Below are 25,795 nucleotides of genomic sequence, written 5' to 3'. Positions count from 1 at the left end.
TTTAATGAGATCCCGTGGAAATAAGATTTGTTACGAGTTCCGGCTACAATTGCCATCTTCAGGGCAAATTATGGCTCCTGCAATGGTAGTCGAAACGTCGGAACAAATCCAACTTACACAGAATCACCCAAAAAATATCCATATTAATAACAGTGCTCGTGAAAACCTACGCACCTAAATAAAATTATCTATGACAATTTTTTTAATTAAAAAAAAAATATTTCCTGGGATTTCACAAAAAATAAATCTATCCTTAGTTTTTTATGTTTAGAGTCCTGAATTCGATTCCTGGAAGAGTCGAAATAAAACGATTATTCATAAGTGATTTACACTGCAATATTTCATGCTCCCAGGACTAGCACCTAGAGCGAAAGTCTGATCACTTTACCTTCCTAAAACAGATGCTCGGGATATGCTGTATTGATTGTTCCAATGCAGTGCCCTATGCCCCACCAGGGGCATATAAGGGTTTGATGATAATGATGTAAGATACTTATTACTTTGATAATACAATATACAACAAGTAGTAATAAAATTGGCTAACTTTGATAGTCTTTTAACGTATAAAAAAAAAAAACAGTAAACTTCCTAATTCAGAGAGAATATTGCGTAAATATATTTTTGAAAAATAAATTTAAAATACTGTTTTCCCTTAGAGGTAAGCAGAAAAGAAAGATTGGCACACACGTTCGTTATTCTGATATGTTTTATTTTGTATTAAGAACTTATTATTTGTTAGTTTTTCTTGTATTGGTGACACTGAATACGCGCCTATGTTCGGAGTGAATTAATATTGCATACACAGGAGCGCTAATGGTGTTCACGCTCTCTTTCTGCAAAGTATTTTATCAGTCTAAAGTTTGTTGATTAACTATTGCCCCAGACGAAGTTGGGACCATTTTTAATTTTATTTTAATTATACTAGTAACTAATCAAATAACTGAGAAAATTGTTGTAAAGTTACGGGTCATAAAATAAAACTTCAAAAATTAGAAACAGAATGATTGGTGTTTTTATTTTTATCAAAATCATACAGGCCGTCATAAAATTAAGAATAGTCCAGAAGGAGCGTAGAATCATATTTGAATACATCGGACTGTGTCCAAAAATCCCCCCACTTTACCCACTTTCGCCGCGCGCATTCGTTAAGTCAATAAATATATGAAAAAATATAATCATAACACAAATGTAAGGTAAAAAAAAAACAATCTGTGAATTTCTCTAAATATTTTAAAGATAATGCCGGTCAAATGTCCACCATGGCGTTGTTTAATCTGAGGTCCAATTTTCGTTAGTTCTCACATTAGATGAGCAAAGTAGGGTAAAAAAAAATACTACCCTGGTAACACTAACGAAATGTCCATTTTGTTTTCTTCGGCAATCTGACAGATGGAAAAATAATTCAATTTTTAAGTAATGAATTTGCTACTTACACATACATTTGCTAATTACACATTGAATGTGGTCCCACCCTGTTTTTTTAGATACCAGCAGTATTTTTACATTCTAAAATGACACAACACGGCATAGTTGAATTCAAATCGAGAGTTGCGTACTAAGCGACGTCTACAATGAAACTAATGGGTCAAAACGTAAAACTACTCTTTAAAGAGTAGTTTAGTCGCCTTCTGTTTGATGCGTGTATGCGGTTTCTGCCCTATTCTTAATTCTATGCAGTCCATAATTTACGAATGGCTTTTTATGACTGATTTTTGTTTTTGGTTTATTTGATAATGTTATTGCAGTAAACTTCAGTGACAATTGTTATCAAGCGGAGGCTATGCGGTTAGCTTAGCTATATACTGTGATGCCTTCTACGAGCCCCTACAATATTTGTCTACCTTCAAGGCATCAGCTTCTCGACGATCCGGACTACGTTTCTGACTGTTAGTCGCCAATTTATGGCAGAATTATGGAACGCGAACCTGACTCAGGAGGGTGCATTGAAGCTGGCTCTTTGTGGAAACCGTATGCTCCAACTAAAGAGAGGGGACAGATTTTTTTTGTAAAATAAATCATTTAATTTTTGGGGTCATTTTCAACACATTATTGGAAAATGGAAGTGGGGTTTGAAACTCGGAAATTCTATCCTTAAGTCCGCAACACAAGCCACGGGACCACAACCGGATTCAATAATTATGAAGTATTTTGTCTTTTTTGGACGTGCTCACTTTGCGTTTCCATATATAGTTGCCGTGGCCTCGATTACAATGAAAAGCTAACAGAGTTATCTTTAATCCACTGTAAAATAAAATTGATGCACGGAAACGGGTTTCAAGACTATTCTCAATTCTATACTCAAACTATTTAATTTTTTATTTATGTACATCACAGTTTTAAAATGTACAGCGTTTCTTTGTTTCAGGATCCAACTAGATAGGAAATTCCAGTGTTTAGGAAGGACCTTCTTTTTTACATGTTTTTTTTTATTTCATCAAATGATGCTTAAAAAAATCAAATAATAATAATAACAAAATAAATATAAATTACAAAACATGCAGGTAATACTACTTATAATTTAGTCATAAATATAAATTAGAAAATATACCATTATTAATTAAAAAATGAAACATACGTGTAAATACTGGTGATAATGAGAAAATTAAAACAAATGTAAATTAATAAAAATAAAAAGTAAAAATAACATTTATATAAAAAACAATTGGGAGATATTTGGCAATTAAAAGCAACATAATTTTTAGCCATGAAAATAATTTAAAGGATGTAAAAAGGTCTACCCTTTATCCACTTCACCTTTTTCTTATAAACATTGTAACTGACATACGCCTTTATGTCAGAGTCCAACATGTTAAAAACTCTAAGGCCCAATACTGAAAAATGCCTCTGAAAAAGGCAGTTCTACTTTGAGGTACCTCAAAGTTTATGCTCATTGCATATCTTGTTTTAATATTTTGTTATGTTCTATTTTTTTAAAAAGGAATGAAAAATTATGTGTATTCGTTATTTGAAAATACGTAATTTAAAATCACTCCGTTTTACGATTATTTAAATAAAGTCATAGTACGAATTTCAGGTTGCGTTTCATTGACCCCAGTGGAATGGTTCCATCAAACGTCTCGTGATTTGTGAGTGAAGATTTGTTTCGCTCTACCCTGTCTCAAGGGAAGGAGCTGCACTCCCTCCTCTACCATCCCCTACCCACCTCCGGCATGAAGCGGCTGTCACTTCGCTTTTCTTCAAAAGGGATAAGAGACTGAGGGAAGGGTGCATTGTTTCAGAGTTAATCAGCGAGCTGAGAAGAAATTGCCATTCATGACGTTTAAAATAGAAGTGGTTCCTGGTAAGGGGAGATCCATTTTCACGTGTTAAATCGGGAGATAATGCATGTTATCAATATTTCTTGACGTTTAAACGTAATTAATAATAGAGTACGTTTCAAAAACGAAATACTATCTGTCAGAATAAACGGTATGAGTGAAGTACGCTCAAAAACTTAAATTCCATTTAAAAGGAAGTTTTCTTTATAGTAATATGTTAAATCTTGGTTTAATAAAAGTTGGTAGTACAAAAATAAATTGAGAGTTTGAGTTTTTCTTCTGACGTTTCTTGGTGGAACTGCATTTTAATAATAATAATAAAAATACGTTAATTGTTTTATTCCACTTTTATTGTAGAAATAAAAGAAAACATCTTGAAGAAGTCGCGAAAACGATGAAACCGGTCACAGGATATTCTAAATTTGTGGATTAAAGTATCACATGTTTTTTATTTCTTTAATAAATTACAATGAACTTCCATCAAGAATTTTTACTTTCAAACTGAAATGTTTTATTCCGCTTTTTTTAATATTTTGTTACCAGTGACCGGGTTCCGTCGTGACCGAGATCGTCAGACTGGTGGGAGATAGATGATATTATATAATTATGATAATAAAAGATTTTAAATTAACACAATTTAAATACAAAGTAATAACAATGGTATGAATTTAAAAAAAAATTGGGTGTAAAATGTAAAATTTATTTTTTTAATTTTTTCAATTTATTTATTTATTCATAAATATGTACATTACAAAATGGAATATCTTAATTCATACATATAGAAATAATAAAAATAATTAGGTAAAATTAGGTATAAATATAAAAAAAACACATGAGTATACCAAAGAATAATACATTAAATTAAATTAGTTAATTAATTTATGAAGTGTTATAGCAAAAATCCATATTATAATAGTCTTAAAATGATTGCTTGTATCTGTCATGTACGGGCCTGTTTCACACGTATCGCGCCAATCAAGTCGGCCCGGTAAAATAAGGGTCGGTGGATACTTATTTATTATTTTCTTTTTTGGTTTCATTTATTTAGTTTCTTCTCCCGGTTAAATATTTTGCTTCAAAAATTTGAGTGGAGATAAATCCGCCTCATGGTGTACTATTCCGTGTGTTTACCTGCCAATTGACAAATGAAATAATTAAAAAAAAAAAAATGATAAACCCACTCTAAGTTATTTGTTAAGGTCGTCCCATGTAAAGTACGTCATTGATAGCAGAAGACATATGTCGTTCGGAAAGGGAATACACATGCGTCCCTCATTGTTTTGCATAGATATAAAACATCAGATGTAGCAGAACTTTTTTGTTTGTCTGTTAATTTCATTTCCCCAATTGGTGAAATTTCACAGTGCCCGAGATACTAATTAATCAACTAAAGCCCGAGGGGCCGATCAACTGAGGCCCCCAGGGCCGATAAAGCGAGGCCCGAAGGGCCAAATACCCTGGCACGAACAGTCGTCGAAAGCCGACTGTTGCCTGCTCCTGTATTTGAATTATAATTATATCGTGTATTTATTTTCACAGTGCTCACGTGTGTGAACAGCGGCCGAATTTTGCATTATCCTAGGGTTCTGTCCTGCGTGGTCTAGGCTGTTCACGAAACTAGGACAAGACAATATTGTCTTATCTATTGGAATCGCAGGCATACCCCTGAACCGTGATTCCGTAACTTTCCTTACCGTTTTTGAGGAATCCTTAAGTAGGGATTTTATTCCTTGCGAAAGATATTTTTCAAAATTTTATGATTCTCGATCTATTGTTGATAAGGAAAGATCCTTACAATTTGTGGTAAGGATAAATTCTTAACGTTTTATTTGTCTACTGACAATACCGCGTTAATTGTCTATGGTTTTATTTTTTAGCCATAGAAGTAAGAAATAAATGATCGAAATTGCAGTAATTGTGGCCCTAGATATTCTAAATAAATATTGGAACTGTTGTTCCTCCAGCTCGCTATCTCTTAGCAGCCTATAATGGAGTCTAATAGAATTTGTTTCCTCTGCCTCCACCATATCCCAGGTTAAATATCCTGCAGCCATTATTGAAATATTTTTTATCTGTAATCCTAGAATGAAAGAACAATGCATTGTTAATTATAACATGACACTGCCGTATGTCCAAAACCTATAATTGTATGCAAACTGCGATGTGGTTGGCATACAATTATAGGTTCATTACTTTAATAAAAAATATTTGATAGGAAAAAAACAAATGAGTACCTAAGCAATCATAAAATAAACTCGATGTGTAGTAAGCATCTACAATAAATCAATTTCATTAGATAATACAAGGGTACTTTTATTAACATTTGAAATACAAAGTTTTACAAAAACATAGTAATTATTTTACGCAGATGGTAATTTATAATTTTAAAAATACAGAATAAAGTATCAAACAATGTTTACTTACGTTTATATGCGAAATAAACTATGTATTCAAAATACATTTCTGTTAAAAACAAAATTGTACGAAATTCTTAGCGTTAGCGTCGGGTAAAATCGCCGCCGTAAGTTAAGGAAATTTTTAAGGACTTTCACCTTCGCGGAAAGAATTCATCTGTCAAACATCCTAAACTACGGATTTGATCCTCAATAGTAGCCTTAAGTTAAGGAACAGAGTTACAGAATCGCGGTTCTGAATCCCTTGGTGAGTTAAAAGGAACATATTCAAAACAAACAACTAATCAAAACCCCTACACATGTATGAAACATAAAAAGAGTTTGCACAATACAACACGCACTCATATAACATTGTTGAATAAAAACATTTTTTGTAAACAGTGATTCTTACCATGCTGTACCGCTGGGGAAGGCGGAGCAGGGGTGGGCCCAGGAGTCGGAGGTGTCGCTGTGGAGTCACTGGACCCCTGACGAGAAAGAGAAAACCTTTTAGGGCTTAGTGACAACCCCGCCACACTGTCGGCTACATACTGCCCTATAGAACTAAAGAAACTCATTGTCGATAACGCACTTGACACTTGTCTTGCTAACTCTACCAAGACACGATAAAATTTATCGATGATTCTTCAATTGCATCCAATATACTAACAGAACTATCAGTTTTTTTAGTTTGGTACATTGTTTAATTTTTAATTAATAAGTCATTTTTCACAGTTCGCATCACCTTTGTTCGAAACACTTCAATAAAGTTTCGCGTTTTTTATATTTATTTAAATAGACAACACGCACTTACGTTTTCTTTATATTGCTAATGTGTATGCATGGAATTAAAATTAACTCATCACTTTAAATAATATAACTTAGTAATTTTTAGTTTAATAAGTTTATTTGTTAATTTTTTTGACTATATCAGAAGTGAAACGCGTTCGTAACATCGTTTTGGTAATTGTTACTGTAATAGACGTAGATCAAACATCCATTTGTACAAACAACGTAGACTCTACCTTGCTCAATTTGTTGCTGGTCTTCCAAAAAACGTAACCTGTAACAAAAATGAGAAAAAATTAGTTGACATTAACGGTATAATAAAGTAACAAAGAAACATATTCATTCATTTATTTATTCATTTTTTCCCCTAATAAACAAAGATTTATAATAAAATAATGTCACCTCACTGGGGGTTACCCGCGCCGAAGAATCTTAACAATATACTTTTTTTTTTAAATATTTTTACTTGTCAGAATAAACAAAGGTTTATATTTAATTTATGTACCCCTATATTATTTATATAATAACACGTAAAATAAAATAACAAAAACTTTATATAAACTATACATTTGTGGAGCAGTTTATTCAATATTGGTTTGGGCGAATGAGACAGTCCATTTTACTTCTATCCAGCTCTACTATCCATTTTCTTGTGGCCTTTTTGAACATTTTCTTATTTCTAATTGCTTCAATAGACAGAGGAAGTAAGTTGTAGATTTTAATTGCATACTATTCAAAATCTCTTTGTCCAAAAGTGGTGTAAGTATGTATTTGTTAAGTTTGTATTTTTTTATATTTTTTTTTAATACTACTATATTTTACTTTATTATTTTGTTGATTTTAATGATACCACTATTTTGTATATTTGATTATATGTGATTTTCAATTTGTATAATTTATATTTTAAAAATTATTTCTGATTATTATGATGAAATATCGATGTTGAAACATAGGCAGAATGGTTAATGTAACACAGTGTATTTGCTATTCAAATTGCAGTAAAGTACGTTAAAGAATTTACAAAAACAAATAACCAAATCAATTTCATGGTTTTTATGGAAGTTTACGGAAATACCTACAATAGGATTATGCAAAAATACTAATTAAATGAAAGTGAGGACAGGTGCCCTTTATAAAGGGTTTTTTTTAAAGCCTGTCACATCCGAAACCATAATGATCAGTATGGGTAAGAAGACATATAAGCTTATTAAAAAATATTTAGAACAAAGAAAATTAAAAAAAAAACAAATAGTTGCTTACTTCTGCAGAGGAGAAGTGAGGGGAGCGCGGCACAGTATCAGATTTCCCCCTCCCCCTCCTCGTTTTTCCTCTGCAGAAGTAAGCAACCATTGGCTTTTTTTGATATTTTGTTTTTTTATTTTTTTTTCTTTCTAAAAAATTATTGTAATGTGCCAAGGTGTCTTCTTGCTCATACTGATCATCGTAGTTTCGGGTGTGACAGGGTTTAATGAACAGCCTGTGTACACATATATCTATACTGCGATGTTTTAAGTGCAATGGTTTTAACCACAAAGCTGGTGATTGAAAAAAATACATCTTCGTTTCCTAGATGTGACGTCATGATATCAACAATTGTGATGAAGAAGCAGACAAGTTGCGGTGTATAAACTCAAGAGTCCCAATCAGAACTACTCGTAGCTCCCTAGGTATATTCGTAAAGCTTAATGTAACATCTGTGAAACAACTTTATGTAAAAGCTCTGTTACTGTACGCACACAAACATAATACTCTACTTTCCATAACTCATTTCACAAATACAAGATTTACAAGATACTCCACCCCGGTGTTCCGAAAAAATTAAAAATTAATACAACCTTTGGTCAAAGAGCATTGGCCTACTACTTGGTTAAAGTGTACAATCTACTTCCATTATTCATAAGGACAATATGTAAGTATTTCACAATATGAAATTGCAATTAAGAAATGGATAGTGGAGGTGGGTTGTGCACAGATTGATGAGTGGAACTGTTTATGAAATTTGGTCTAAAGTCTGTATGAATTTGTTGTTTTTTATAATTATTTTAGTTTATATGGCTTATTAGGTTTAAGATGTTCACCGTTCTCTTTTCGCACATAATGGTGCATAGGGCACTGCGTTGATACACCAATAGCAGCGTATCTTGATCATTTTTGTAACATGAAGGTAAGATGATCAGTCTTACGGTTCAGGTACCAGTCCAGGGACCATGAAATATTCTAATGTCAAAACACCCTTTTAAATAAATATTTCATATCAACCATGTCAGGAATCAAACCCAAAACCTCTCGCATAACGCGCTGACCATTACACAACGAGGCCGACAAAAGATGACAAGGATAATTAGACAAAGATGATAATTAGGTTAATTAGATTAATTACGTTTTTATTTTCCTATTATGTTTACTATGGTTAATAACTAATTTAAGGCATGTTTCACTTATTGTAAAAATATTTCCCTTGGCACGGGACGGCAGTGAGAGAACATTATTATGTATAAAAAAACAAACATTGTAATAAAATAAAATTAAAATAAGATCACAAATGAACGACAAATTACAAATTAATATTCACCGTTCAGTTTGGAGTAAGAAATGTGCATTTATAAAAAGGAAAATTAAATAAGATAAAAGAAAAATAGATATTTTTAGAGTAAAAAAGGGTTAAAAAAAATATTTTATCTGAATGCTTTAAGTATTTTAGCTCATTGTGAAGAGCTGAAATTTTTATTGTTCAAGTATAAACCACGTATGCCGATGCTTAGTGAAACATATGTAACTAAAGAAATAACAACTAATAAAGTAATGTTTTCAGGAAACTTAACTGTCAGATGTGATTCGTTAAGTCGACATATAAGAGGCGTAATGATTGTAATCCAAAGTAAAGTTTCTTTCAAGATAATTTCAATAAGATTCTGCAAAAAAACGAAACTCATGATGATCGTCATACAATTAAAAAAATAGGAAAATTTGCAGTGTGTCATTCTCCAAATCAAGACATAAAATTCATAATTTTTATTTATTCATAAAATACTTCATGGCCAAATTGACTGCCCAGACCTACTCTCCTCGATTCGTTTCAATATCCCACCTAGGCGGACCAGACACACAAAACTTTTTCATATATCGAAAAACAGTACGAATGCAGCGACGAAATCACCCATTAATCGTGCCCTTACTTTGTACAATCAAAAAGATACCTTTGACATCGACATTTTACTAGACTCTGCAACATTGTAAAAAAATAATATTCTGAAAAAAAATTCAATTTTAAACTGTTACTTTTTTTACCTGTATCTTTTTTACGATACTCTAACTCACACACACATATATACACCCTCCCACTCACCCTCTCTCACTCATACACACCCCCACACACCCTGTTTTGACGTACCTAGTAAACAATTTAGGCTCTAATAGGAATTCAACTAAAATGACATTTTATACCTAAGCATTATTCTCCATATTTGTTGTTTTGATATATTTATCGTGTTGTATTCTGTTGCTTTCATAACTACTACTACTACTACTACCATCACGCCATTTCCCCGTAGGAGTAGGCAGATAGAATGGACCGCCACACACGTCTATCCTGGCATACAATCCTAGCCTCTTCCACATTCATACATCTTGTCATACATGCACTTCGGTTCTGTCTGCTGTTGAAATGACCAGACTTAAGATTTTGGTTTTTCTGATCATGCCACGTCTTCTTTGGTCGTCCTCGTCTAACGTTGCCGTTCATTTTTGCCATATATACTTGTTTTACCATTCTCTCGTCGTCCATTCGTTCTACGTGACACCATCTCAGAGACCCTTTCTTAATCTTATCAATTATACTTGTCTCGGATTTACATTCTCGCCTGATTTCATCATTCGTAACCCTGTCATACATTGATTTCCCACATATTCGTCTAAGAGATTGCATTTCAACTGCGTTCACTCGGCTTTCATCCTTCCTCTGCCAGTTCTAAGTTTCACTTCTATACATAAGTGTTGGGACTAAAACTCCTTTCCTCTGCTTTCATAAAATATGTAAAATAAAAAAGTAAATAAAAATAAGATGTTTTCGAGTATTGGTGTCCAAAAACAAATAATAAAAGAGGCAAAAACAAATTGGCAGCAAAGAAGAAATAAGTATGGATCATCAAAAACAAAATTAAAATGTTGAAACATCTATTAAAAATAATAAATACAAATAAAAAACAGATTACGAACAAAGACACAATAATTTTCTGGCCCCTAAGCTATATAACATTTTGAGTATGAATATATCGGTAAGCAAAACAATAAACAATATTTTCAAAACTCTAGTCCATAAATGGTTTACTAAAAGGATTAGACAGGAAGCTGAGGAACATTTTTATTTTATTTTATTTTATTTATTGGCCATATTATTAACATGTTTTATATATCAGAATATAATTTTAATTAAAAGTCCTTTCTCATTTTATTCATGTAGGTATGTTTTAAAATCTTTCTCCAATTTATTTTTAATTTTTACACATATGATATTTTGATGTGACTTGAAAATTGATGATAAAGTATGTTGTACTTATGTATAAAATAAATAATACACTGATACTCCGGAACGTGCCTGTGGACCAGTAGAGTGGCTACATCCATAAATAAAAAGGAAATGTTATTGAATTGCTATTGTATGAACATATTTTATGAAAACCATGTATTTGTATTTTATGTTGGATTAAATAAATAAAATAAAATAAATCTATAAGCGAAGTGGTAGTAGAAAAAGCCCTTTTAATGGGTGAATTCTGACTTGCATTCGTACTGCTTCTGGGTGCGTAAAACAGTGCATTAGATCTCGCTCTAGTATCATTATCATTCCCTTTCCGCACCGAATGATACATAGAGCACTGCATTGGTACACCAATCGTAGCGAATCGTTTTCATTTTTGTTACATAAAGGTAAGATGATTAGTCTTACGCTTCAGGTACCAGTCCAGGGACTATGAAATATTCTAGTATGAAAACGACCTTTTTCGCCCATATCTACCATGTCGGGAATCGAATCCGAGACCTCTTACATGGTAGGCAAACGCGCTGACCATTACACCACGAGACTGACAAAGGCTAGAGGCCGAAATAGGCTCAAATAAGATGGGAACATTCAAACTGTTCTCTTTCAGTACATTTGGATTATATTTATTTATTTATTTATTCATTTAAAATTACAAAATGAAATATTTATGAACTTATAAAGGCTTATTAGGCTATGCCCGTGTCAAGCCACAATAAATAACAATAAAAATTAATAGTAAAATTAATTAGATCAAATTATTATGACATAGAATCACAATCTAGAAAAAAAAAATATTAAAAATAAATTCCAAATGTATTTATCATAACCCCTTAAAGATATTTATCTTTTAAAAGTACAAATCTTACTTTTTGAATCCGGTGAAAAAAGTATATTTGAAGATTACAAATATACAACTCCATCTTTTAAAAAAATAAAAGAGATATCGTCGCTTTAGTTCGTTTTTGTCCAGCATACCATTTTATTAAAATTGAGTTAAGTGTACAGGAATTCTGAGAAAGCCTATATTTATATAATTAGCATGAAAATATATATATTTTAAAATTGTTTAAAGGGTTTTTTAAACGAATTTTGTTTTTAGTTATGATAATTATTTATGCCTATTTCAAAAAAAAAACTTTAAAGCACTACATATTTCACCAGATTTGTGTTTTGGTCTGTTGGATAAAAACGAACTGAAGCGACGATATATCAAGTCTTTATCGTATTTAGATTAGTATGACATCAGAGCCACACGAAAGTTAAAATAATAAATTAACAATTTAAAAAATATGTATTAATTAACGTAAGGGATTATATTTGTGTTTGACATGGGCGTTATTAATACTTACTCAAATTATGTACACTAAATCCCCAATATTACTTAAAATTACAAAAGGTTTAATTGTATAATACAGTATATTAGTTAGTTAACCAAAATCATCTATGGGAAACACTAATTAGTGGTTAGTAGAGAGAAATTATGCTGTTAGAATTATTATGATGAAATCCAAATGGGACCTATTCAGTTGAAGTTGGCAACAAATCAGCAACCAAAACTGCTTCACAATCGCAGGATGTTCATGTTTGTAATTGAATACATTTCAAAATAATTAAATTTGAATACATCCTACCATCTGTACCCTTTGTTATAAATTTAGAAAATAATGCACTTCATTAATTAATGAAATTATTTATTTATTTTATAAATTTATTGCACAAAATTAGGATACATATTTAATAACAGGGAACCTATATAAAACTAATTAATAGAAAATGAAAACAGAGTGTTCTCTGTTTATGATAGTCTCTATCTAACATGGCTCAGCCTGTTCTAAGTTGGAGATTTTTTATCTTGTATGGCATTAATAGTTCTAAATTAATATAACAGTAAAAAAAAAACTAAAACTACTTAATTATAAATGCCTAACTTATCAAATGTAAGAAATTAAAAGTTATTATACAAAGTATATATATGTACCAAGAATACGTGTTACTTAAATCTTAATAATATAGTAAAAATAAATATTAAAAAAAACTATTTTAAAATAATGAAATACATAAAAATTAAAATAATATGTTTACCAATTATATAAAATACTACGTTTTTTTATCTACATATATTTTTCAAAAAAAATTCTCGCTTCACTATTTATATATACAGTTATTTTTATTTTAGAATTTGTAATATTACATTTCTTTATTTAGAATCTTGAAGTAGAGTATAAAAACAAAGCATTGTAAATATATTTCAAGTTGTTCAACATATATGACGTATCCCATAGTTTTACTTTTGATATGAAAAATAAAAATTTAAAAAATCATTGCGCTAGCAATATTTCTGTTAAGTGATTATTATTTGGTAAAAGTATTTTTAATTTCTTTTTAAGATAACACAATTTTGAATTTACAAAATGTACATAAATATTTTTTAAAAATAAAATGATATATTTTTTTGTCATCAATAAAAACATGTTTAAAAAATCCATAATCAATAATTACATTACAATAAAACAAAAACTAGTAAAAAACAACTTTGGTTTCAAAACCGGTCAGTAAAAAAAAAAAAAAAAAGTGATTTACAAAGCTGTTTTATATTTATTTTATTACGAGTATAATAAATATAGCGTCGGTGATTCAAATATAAATTTTATAAAAGTTACATTGTTTAAATTACCTCCTTAATTAAAAATAAATAAATTAACTAACCAAAGGGTCCCTTAAGATAGATTAAGTAGAATTTTTGGACTTTTTCTTTTTGAATTATGTTACTTTTAAAAAGTAGTGATACAAATTTATACCGTCGAGAAATTACAACATAAGCATTTGTTATTTTCTACGTACGTTTTATTTAAAAAAAAAAAAAAACTAACAATATAATAAATAAAAAAATCTCTAAAAAAAAATTTGTTTGCATCAAAATAATAATTTTGGAGTTTGTAGAGGTGTATTAATTTTACACAACCAACGGGTGAAATGCAAAAATCTCCAGGAGTCTTTTTTAGAACTAATTACTTCAAAATGGCTGAAACTACCATAAACGTCTAAATATGTACTGACAATGATTAGCTAGAAAAAATGCATCCTTATATAAGATATATGTGAGTTTTTCTGTACCATGGCAATTTCGTGCCGTCAGAGAGCAAAAGAATTACAGATATTGCCTTACATAATAAATATAGTTAAAGTGAACATTTAATTGTTTTTCCGAATAATACTTTTTTAATTTTTACTTTTTTCTGGTCCGGTATTTAAGACTCGATGGCTACTATCAGGTAAACATTCCGAAAAGAGAAATCGAGTGATGATAAGTTCGCCTCGTAGTGTAATGATTGGCGCATTCGTCTACCACACTTGAGTTCCCGGGTTCGATTCTTGGAAAGATCAACATGAAATATTGATTAAAAAGGTCAATCTTCTTTGCAATATTACATGTCCCTAGACTGATACCAGAAGTCTAAGGCCGATCTCCCTTAACTTAACCCCCATTTAATAGATGATCAAGATACGCTGTCTTTGATGTAGCAATGCAGTGGCCTATGCATCATTTAATAACCGTTCACTTGTGTAAGCGTGTGTGCATAAATATAAAAGCAAGTGGAAGTGTAATTACTAGTAAAGATCATGTCGTAACTAATATTTCACTGATTATGACATTTTACAGTAAAGTAAAAAGCGCACCACAAATAAATATTTAAATAAAACCACAAGCAAATTATCATAAAAAAACAATTTTTCTTTTTTAAAATTAAGTAATACTTTTTAAACAAAAATTTTTTGAGTCCAGTTATTATTCGATCTCATTTTTAGAAAATTTCTAGTTATTAATTTGTGCCAGAAACCCGACTATGTATCAGAGCCAGATAAAGTTGCTGTAATTATTTTTCATATAAATTAAGGAGCACTCTAAACATATTATGTCATTTGATTAAAAATATTTAATTATTAATATTTAAAGCATTTACTTTGTGGTCAAACATTTAACTAAATGTTATTAAATATTTGTACATTACCACTTACCGACTTTTCTATGTCTACCGGTTTCGAGACGTACCCGTCTCTTTGTCAGGACATCAATCAAACCAACATGCAAAACCCACTATACTCCTTCACCATTGTTGTTGCACAAAAATATAAAACCAACACGACATGCATTTTAATAAGCACATGCACTGATTAGGACAAACATGCACTGATTAAATTATGAAAATATTCTCTAGTTTGAGAATTGATGGAAAAGGTAGAGGGGATGGAGGGAGGCGATAAGCTTAAAAGGTTTTATAGGGTGACCATTACAGTGGAACATCGTATAAAGGACTGTATTGGAAGTTCGTTTGATTATTGATCAAAGGAACATTATTTTTTTAAGCTTTCGTAATGTGAAATATTTCCATATTATTTACTTTTAACCCTTTATTATTTGTATGTAAGATTTTAACTCCAGTATTTTTAATACTGTTCTCAAAGTTTAATATAATATTTTTATAATTTAATCAGTGCATGTGCTTATTAAAATGCATGTCGTGTTGGTTTTATATTTCTGTGCAACAACTATGGTGAAGGTGTATAGTGGGTTTTGCATGTTGGTTTACATGATAGTTTAATTGGTGCCTTGACGAAGAGACGGGTACGTCTCGAAACCGGTGGACATAGAAAAGTCGGTAAGTGGTTATATACAAATATTTAAAAACATTTAGAAAAAATATTTATTGTACTGTTGACAAATTTAAGTAAAAAAAAAACATTCTTGGCCAATTAGCGTTCCTTTGTAGTAACTTGCATTTGTGAAATGAAGAACTAAGAATTTCTAAGGAACTTTGGCGATGTTAGTCGTAAAAACAATTTTCGGTTTTAGTTTTAGTCAGAAACTGTCAAAGAACGAACTTATATTCTACGTTCATCCGGCGCTGAAACCTTTCCTGAAACTTTCATGAAATTGTGTGAAATCAAGCGTTGGTTGAGATATAAAGAGATTTAATTTATATCTACCGTATTATAAACAACATTTACTAATTAACATGCAGTACGCTTAGAATTCTACCTTTTGCGTTTAGTTTATTTGTTTATTTAGTTTATTTTTAAACACCCAAAGGTCTTGTACAAGAATAATTATACAGTATTATAATCAAACGATGTGTGTACATGTTTATGTTCAAGATGAAAATCCATAACTGGATTTTGTCGAGGGTATGAGACCACTCTATAAGATTGCTCCGGGAATAAATTTATAGCATTGATGTCGTCTTCATTATTAATTTAAATTGAACTTAGTTTTGCAGAAAGCAGCCAGTTCATTAGATATTGGTGTTATCGGGTGCAGTAAGGTCAATTCCATGTTTTGCTAAAAACAGCCAGACCGCTTTCATACAAAAAAATGTAATAATCATCATCAACAACAACAACAACGACAAACCATCACACCGTTTCCCCGTAAGGGTAGGTAGAAAGGATAGAACGCCCCATCACTCTATCTTTGCATACAAATCTCGCTTCCTCTACATTCATACATCTTCTAATGCACGTGCGCCGATTATTCCGACATTTAACATGTCCATCTTCAAGTGTTTGTTATGCCATGTCTTTCTCGGTCTTCCTCTATTTCTGTATCCATCAACATTCTCACCGTAAATATTTTTTGCCGTTCTATCGCAGTCCATTCGCTCTTAATGTCCAAACCAACGCAGCACTTCTTTCTTGATTTTGTCGATAACGCTTATCTCAGCCCTACATAATGTACGGATCTCAACATTTGTGCATCTATCGTACATAGTTTTACCACACATTCTCCTGAGATATCGCAATTTAACAGCATTCAGCCTACTTTCATCCCTGTTTTTCCAAGTCCATACTTCGCTCCCATACATCAAGGTCGGGACCAGGATTTCATTGTGAACTGCTAGTTTTGCCTCTGTAAAACTGTAAAAATAACCTTCTGAAAAAAGTGTCCATCACAAAAAAGGCATTTCTCAATTTGCAGAAAACACTCACAGCACTAAAAAAATCTTACGGTACTTTGAGAATCATTAAAACGGGTAAAAACATAACAAGTTTCTTGTTTGTAATTTAATAAACTAATGTATTCATTGTTTATCATTTGTCAAAGTCAAAAACACTCCCACTGTTGTGTAAACTTGATTATTCACCCTTTTCACAAAGGTACTATTATCTCAGTTTCACTTTTCTATGGCTGGTTGCTATCGATGCTTTATAATTTGTATATGCAATGTTTTGAGCTTGTCCAAACTCTTGTAGGCCAAGACTGGATTCAACCCACTTGGGAGCTGTTAATATCAACATATTAAAACAGACATAAAAAAATAAAATACAGAAAGGAATATAGAAGTCTAGGCATCCACGGGGCTTATGACCTGTCATTGGCTGATTTAAGTGGCTACTTTACACACCGTGTAAAATTCATCTTTCTGCCTATATTTGATATTCCTTCGACTCTTCCACCTGTTGACGTTTGTGAAGTTATTGAGCTGAAACTTTTATTGTTGTCTGTATTCTCTTCTGTAAAATGTTCTTCATGTCTGTTAAAATATGTTAAAATTTGAAAATGTGTATTTTAACATCAAAATTATTGATGGTTCTGTTTACTTAATTATATGTTGTACTATATAAATGTATTACTGTAAGTATTTAATTAAATTATTTTATTTTTACCCTTTCTATCAAAATTAATTACTAAATTAAATTATGAAAGTATTAAAGAAATAAATAAAGATTTTAGGTACACTATTTTAACTCTGCTACACCATGTTTTATTAAATAATTTATCTGTATTGTATTTTAAAATTTTTTTTTTTATGTATTTCGAATATTTATTGATTTTAGTATAGAACAGTCCCAACTTAACACTGAATTTTTTAACAAATTGGTATATAAAAAAATATAGTTGCCCTAAAATCAAATTTTGTAATATTTGTATCCGAACCCCAATTTATCTAGATTTCCAAATATCTGAATCGTTACCAGGAAATAAAAAAAAAGGATGTATCGTAATGGAAAATAAAAAAACTGAGTTTCTTCGTCAAAGAAACTAACTTTGCTAGACATCAACTCGGGTTGTGGTCCTGTGGCTAGTGTCTCGGACTCATGGATCAAAGATCCGTGGTTCGAATCCAACTCTACCCCAACTTGATTTCCATTCTCTAATAGTGAGTTAATTACAACTCGTTGAAAATGGCCCTCAAAATGAAATATTTGCGTAAATTATAAGAGCGCAATTATTTCATTTATAAAAAAAATAATCTTTAGAAGTAAAGTTTTAATGTGAATTGAATTTATTGTATTATTTCCAAACCAGTAAAAAAGTGATCTTTGAGTAAATTTTGCGTTCTCCTTCAAAACATTGCTTTTATTTATTTATTAATGTCTGGCACTAATTAATCCAGATAATTGAAGTTTTATGTAAACAAATATGTACACTTTCCTTCTTTTTTACATTAGATCGTAGGTGGAGCATGTGAGCATCACCAAACATCTTTAGGAGACCTTATCGCTAGCCAGCACTTTCGCCTCCTCACACGTCAATCCCACGTCCCTTAGTTCCGCCGAATAAAGCCGAAAGATCGTCATCGACGTCATATTGTAGTTGCAAAACACAAAAATAAATAGTCAATTATTCATTAAGTTCTCTTTTGATTCTTTTAAGAATATTTCAATTGTGAAATTTGAAACAACAATTTGAATGCCATTTCTAAATCAACCGTGCCGTTTCCAAGTTATTTTTTTTGTCTTCTTTAGCATTAAATTCAACTTTTTAACAATAAGTCGCAGCGAAGTAAAACAAATGCCATTTTAAGGTCAACCACGCTGTTTTTTTTTGGAAAATTCTTGACCCTATTCGATAAAACCAAACTTAATAATGGTATATCGTAGCAAATTTCCAACAAGATTTTTAGAACTAGACAACTAATGAAAATTGGGTTTAAATCTATCCCAAGGGTAAAAAAAAATTAAATACAATAAAATTTAGATACATAACTCATTTTTTCTCTATATCCAGGAGTATGAAAAAACAGTTATGTGTGTTTAATACAACCAGAATCTTAAACTAGTGTTTTCGACTCAATGGCCACTCTCAGCTAAAAGTCCCGAAAAAGGAAATCGAGTGGAGAAAAGTCCTAGTCGTAGGATAGTGGATGACGTGTTTGCTTGACATATTTGAGGTTCTGGGTTTGATATAGAAAGATTTATGTGATATATTTAGATATAAATTGGTTTTTGACTGCAATATTTCACCGTCCAACTGCCTGAAAAATTATGAAATTTTGTTGAAAAATGACTTTTCTTGATGAATTAATTGTAATTTAGCATATTAACTAATATTTAAACGAGCACTAAATAAATAGTCCAGATCTTGTCTCGATGTCCCTTATGTTTGTCAATGCTTCTTTCTTTTTTCTTTAAATGTTTTAAACTACTCTTTTATTGTAATATTTAAACCTTATAAATTGTATACATGGACAATGTCCGTTAATAAATAAATAAATAAATAAATTTAAAAACCATCTCGGGTGAAAAATAAACATTAATTCAATGAAATATAGTTTTGGTATGATTATTATTTGATGAGTGTGAATATAGGTAGAGCTTTTGTAAGTAGGGGAGTTCCGGCCGAGCCTCTAAGCTTTGAACTCTGTCCTGCCCACTGGGATTGTATATGTACAATTTAATGATGTGCTTTAGAAATTCATTCATTAAATTGGTTAAATCCACGAACCGTGCATCCGGCTGGTGACTGAAATGTATTGACGATATTATTACTCAAACATTTATACCAGATGTGACAAACTGGACAGATTTTACAATTTTCATGAATCATTATTGTAAAATTTATTGGTGGAAGTTCACTAAAACTTTAAAAATATTTTTTTAATAAACGACAGGTTGGCACTTTAATTCACATAGTTTCACAGATCAGCAACCGGTTTCATTGCTCTCGGGACATCATCAGACTACTGTTGTTCAATATATAAGCTGTTAAATTCAGGTGTCTATGTATAGAGAGTGGGTTCATAGGACAGTACATTGGTACACCGATCGCAGCGTACCTGGATCATTTTTGTTTTATAAAAATTAGATGATAAGTCTTACGCTTTAGCTACCAGTCAAGCAACTACGAAATATTTTGTAGTAAAAACGTCTTTTTAAAAAAATATTTCATGTTTACCATGTCGAGAATCGAACCCGAGATCTCTTGCATGGTAGACAAACGAGTTAGCCACTACACGTGGCCAACAATAAATTTAATTATTTTCTAAAAATACATTAAGAATAATCTCAACCATATAACTATTTAAGTTAAAAATATATAGAAATATTGAGAGAAGCAGATATTTAATTCCTTTTATTCAACAATTTTTGAGTATGTCCGAATGCCTAGATTTTCATATATCCTTCTCAAAAATGTTTTCCCTCTCTGTTGAAATAAATAAATATTCATTTTATTATTTTATACATATTTTACATTTCTTATCTTCTACATTTCTTATATTTAACCTTCATTTAAATTACTGTCTTAAATGTAAACATTTTTTTAGTGTGTGCATGAGTGTCCTACACTTATATACAAAAAAATGACAATACTTATGTACATACTGTTCGTTTATCCAATAAAATAAATAACAGTGCAAGTCACTCTTCAAGCACAAGAGCTAGTATATTTTTTGGAAATTGTCAGTTTAAACGATTAACTAAATATATAAAAGTCAATTGTAATAGAAAAAAAACATTTTCATGTAACTATATAAATAAATAAATAAAAAGTACTTTTTAATAATTCTACGTGTAAACTTAAATTTCTCAGTCCATATTGGCACTACTAAGAAAAACTGCAAATTTATTAAACATAGCTTTTAATGCAACTAGCACTTAGTTATTGGAAAATCAAGCATTTGGATTTAGTTCTCAACAACTGATTGAGTTAATGAACTAACAAACTGGCTACTCAACTTACGGGTCACTGAATGCGGGCGGTTTTAGCGCTCAGAATATGCACCAATTCCGAGTGAGCGGCCATATTCATTCCAGGACGCGTTGCCGACGTGTGTTTGAATTTGAACCGGGCAAAGTCACTCATTCCAAAACTGCTCAATGTAGAGATGGGCATTTTGGATTTGTTTATAAACGTGGCAATAATAGTTACGGTTTCACAAATTACGCTGTTTCGTGAAGACGTTTAAAAAACAACAGTTTAGTGCAGTGTGCCCCCCAAAATTCTCAATTTAAGTAAAATAATTTTAATAAAATAAATAAAACAACTTTGTTTTTAACCAATAATTTTTATTTTTCACCGACCGGTTTCAAAGCAAACAGGCTTCTTTGTCAAGGTTTACGTAACTAATGAATTGATTCCTTTTTATTTTATTTCTATCATGTTCACTAAATACTACACGTGGACCCAATAAATCAAGTGGTGTTTTCCTTACACGGGTGGTAATTTGATATCCTTATTTTCGAAGTAAGCCAGGAGAGGACGAAAAGAAATATTGTTAATTTGGTTATTAATTATTGTTTTCTTATTATGAATCGCTTTTTTAATTTCTAAGACTTCTAAGTTGTCTAATTTTAATATTTTATTTTCAACATGAAGTACTTTTAATCCAGTGTCTTTATTGAAGTTGTGATTATTTTCTATCAGATGATTTGCGAATTCAGAAATATTATTATTATTTAAGCATCTTAAGTGTTCTTCTACTCTAAAATTTAAGTTTTTTTTAGTTTTTCCAATGTATATTGAATCGCAATCATTACAATTTAATTGGTATAATCCAGATTTATTATATTTATGGACTTTGTCTTCGTGATTTTTTAACAATGTTCCAATATTATTAGTTGTGTAGAAAGCCGGTTTAATGTTTGATGGTAGGGAATTTGATAATTGTTTTAAAAAAAAATGTCATTTATAAAACAATATTTCTTTAAGTCCTCTCCTGGCTTACTTCGAAAATAAGGATATCAAATTACCACCCGCGTAAGAAAAAACCACTTGATTTATTGGGTCCACGTGTTGTATTTAGTGAACATGATAGACATAAAAAAAAATGAATCAATTCATTAGTTACGTAAACCTTGACAAAGAAGCTTGTTTGCTTTGAAACCAGTCGGTGAAAAATAAAAATTAGTGATTAAAAACAAAGTTGTTTTATTTATTTTATTATAATGAATAACCACAAAGTTAGTGCTTCAAATATAAACTTTATAAAATAATTTTATTTAATTTTTTTTTTGGCTTGCCATTTCCCTTATCCCATTAAATATTACGTTATAATTACTAAATTTCACTAATTTTCTAAAATTTGTTACAAGAAATTATCTTCGCAAATTATTGAATGCACGTGTAAATTGGGAGGGTTTCTTTACTTATACTGTTTATGGGAGCTTATACTAAAATTGAGATTTTAAATAACCAATTACCAATTTCGTCGCTTTCGCGACATCTTCGGAGCTGGAATTTTTATTACAAAACTAAATCTAAACTAAATCAGTTAGTGTAAAGCATTAAAAATTATTTTGGTTTCACTGATTAATTTTATTTTTTTATGAAGTAGCCTTTAACAAAAGTGTTACTGGTCATAGTATGTATTCATTTGGGGCATTCTTTGTAAAGTGGGAAAATGACGTAAAGTTTGTGACGCTAATTTAGTAATATGGCTTAACGTGTTTTTGATATAAATCTTTTGATATATGTTTTTCAAAATAATTAATTATGACTTTTTTGTATATGGAAACAATTATTTCAAGCATATTTGCTATTTAGAAACCTCACAAGACACAAAACCCACCTGTCACAATATTGTATTGTTTTATACCTGTTGTGAAAGTTCTATTTTATTAAAATATAAGTGTTCAGAACTAAATGAAGGTGGGCGGAAGAAATATGCGGAGGCATGATTTTTACAGATTTGAGTTAAATATGCCAAGTTGTAGGTATTTATTGTATATACACGTGTGTCATATCAAAATATCGTAATTTACGCCCAATCATTGGCAAAACGTATTAAAAATTTTGGGCAAAGCTGAACAAACGCGAGCAGTTAGTATAATACGGAAAATAATGATTCGAAGTTCGCGCATAATTTTAAGAAACGTGCGTAGTCAGTCGCTAATCAGGCGGATCTCAACAGTGCGTGTTGAAAAATATTAATATCGTTCATATTGTTCAGGCACATGACGAAAACTGTGAACCCAATTTTTTTTAATGGAATGTCACTTAGCTTAAAATAACATTAATTTTGAAGGTTTCTTCCGCGTATAAAGCATACTAAAACGTTTCTTTCCCCTACAATGAAGTTTATTTTTATATTAATCTGCATAATACTTTTGTTTGCCGATCATTGAAACGACTATTTATCTAGAGTCATTTAAGAATGTTGATTAATTACAAATATGCAAAAAATAGATAAGCACTTAATTTATTGATAGTGTTTAAAGTGATTCTGAAACTAAAAAATAGTTTTTTTAGAAATATTGGTTTCATGACTACGCATTTTTCTTCCGCCTACCCTTCATATATGCATAAAGCACAAAAAAATATCTTTATTCATTTTTTATTTTTCTCTGTTGCAACAAAATTATTTGATTGAGTTTAATGAAATTGTGTAGACGAATATCTATAAATTTTATGATTGTATCTTACAAAGCTAATAAATAATCAGTATTTTGATATTTTTTTCAGCAAATTCTAGATTACTCTGAGTCAACCTATAATTGTCAATTGTCCTAAAAGTAAAGTTAAAAAAAAAACAACATAATGTATTACTTAGAATTGGTCCCTAGTAATTCCAAATTTGTGAATTTAAGTAGGTATCGTTAAAAAAAATACTTTACTGGACAACTTACAAACTAAATTAATAATTTTATGAAACAAACCACCGGCGAGAATTTTCTCTAACTAATCTGAAGGTTCTAAGCAAGGAGTGTTTATTGAAGTTAAAGATCGATGTCATTGAACCAACCGTTATTTATGTAGAATGTTAGACGGTATAAATACACATTTTACACACATAAGCTTACCCGCTTCTTGTGTGTATTGAGTATTAAGTTCCACCCGCAACTTTTGCAATAAATTAATTCTCAGTCTAGAGGATTACAATTTGTGGAAGATAAAGCTCGTTATAAAGTAGAAGCCTGGATTGCTAATCTTGAATATTGTTCCTTTTTTAAAACAATTTATATACTCCTCTAAATCTTTTAATGGTAGTTTATTAACCAAAGCATTCAGTAAAAAAAATAATTACATAAACCCATAAAAATTTGAGTGATATATTAATAATAAAATGAAGAAGTATCGATTTGTCGAAGTCTGAGACTGAGAATTTTTTGAGGAGGTAATATTTGTACATAGGTATTTGAGGAAATTGTATTTGTAAATATATATATATTAACAATATTTTGAGTTTGTCCAAATTTTTGTAGACAAGGACTGGATTCAACTCCCTGGGGAGCTGTTTATATTAACATATTACAACAGAGATGAAGAACAGTGGCCACTGAAACCAGCCATTGACAGGTCATAAGCCCTGCAGATGCCTGGACTTCTATATTACCTTCTCTTAAATGTTCTTCATCTCTGTTGTAATATGTTTATATATATATATTTGTTCGGATGTTGCAGGACTGGAAGCTGGTCGGTTTAGAGGAATCAAATAGCCCGTGACAGTGGTATGCTTCTCGGCTCAGTATCTGCACAATACCCATGTTCAGTGCTTATAATACTGTAGGGTCTATAGTCCATAGTCGATGACACACACGTGTTAAATTAGTTCACCTAAAATAGACCAATGACCCACGATGCAATGTCATAATTTTCAATCGAATCCAATACATTCGCAAAATGCAACTCTATGAGTATTGCACATGAAATCGGAGGGCATCGTTCTGCAGTACATTCACACCGTATCTACCAGGAAGAAATGAAATACAAATGAACGTCGTCTATAAAGAGACCATAGGACGCAGTCAACATCAGTTAACCCGTTTAGTTAGTCAGCCCAACAAGATCAGTGCAGTTCACTCAGTTCGAGCATGTAGTTCAAGTGCAGTCTCTTCAACCCATCATCGCCGCTAAGCTTGTGCTACGCAACCAAGTGCTGTATCTTGTTCGCCATGTAATAAATACGCATTAAACAGCAACCTCGTGTCTTCTCTGTCAATCTCTAATTGGGGTAGGAACTCCAACCCACCACAACTTAATCGTACACTACTCATATAAATTTTTTAATACCATTATATATTGTTTTACTATTTATGTGTATATCTATGTATATATTTATGTGCGTGTATGCATATGTTATTACAGATACCAACAACTTTAACTAGAACATAATATAAATCGATGCCTCGACACGGGTTATGCCTAGTGTGGCGTTTATATAGAAAATAAAAGGTTTTATTTGAAATAAATAAAAAAACAAAAAAGAAGACAAAATTTTGAATTTGTCCAAATTTTTGTAGACAAGGACTGGATTCAACTCCCCGGGGAGCTGTTTATATTAACATATTACAACAGAGATGTAGAACATTTAAGAGAAGGTAATATAGAAGTCCAGGCATCTACTTATGACCTGTCAATAGCTGGTTTAAGTGGCCACTTTACACACTGTGTAACATTCACCATTCTGCCTATATTTGAACATCTATATTCCTTCAATTCTTTCATATGTATATGTTTGTGAAGTTAAAGAGCTGAAACTTTTATTTATGCGGGTGAGATTCATCTAATTGAATTATTTCACCTACATATTAGGCAACGCCTGAAAATATTATTTAGATTTAGTAGATGCCTGGAC

The 25,795-nt window shown here is 31.0% G+C and overlaps 1 protein-coding gene across 1 annotated transcript in view; it reads right to left on the bottom strand.

Annotated features, from left to right (window-relative positions):
- Positions 1 to 6,351, bottom strand: part of unc-13-4A (BAI1 associated protein 3) — a 197,699-nt gene extending 191,348 nt beyond the window's left edge. Inside the window, exon 1 of the mRNA XM_088225028.1 lies at positions 6,084 to 6,351. Coding sequence (XP_088081154.1) covers positions 6,084 to 6,249 — 166 coding nt within the window. The 5' untranslated portion in view covers positions 6,250 to 6,351. The remainder of the gene's footprint in view (positions 1 to 6,083) is intronic.
- Positions 6,352 to 25,795: the final 19,444 nt, after the last annotated feature.

Source organism: Micrasema longulum, unplaced genomic scaffold, assembly GCF_059751315.1.
Source record: "Micrasema longulum isolate JH-2025_06_02 unplaced genomic scaffold, ASM5975131v1 h1tg000323l, whole genome shotgun sequence".
Taxonomy (NCBI): domain Eukaryota; kingdom Metazoa; phylum Arthropoda; class Insecta; order Trichoptera; family Brachycentridae; genus Micrasema; species Micrasema longulum.
The sequence above is the reverse complement of the archived record's forward strand: the minus strand, read 5'-3'. Positions and strand labels throughout refer to the sequence as shown.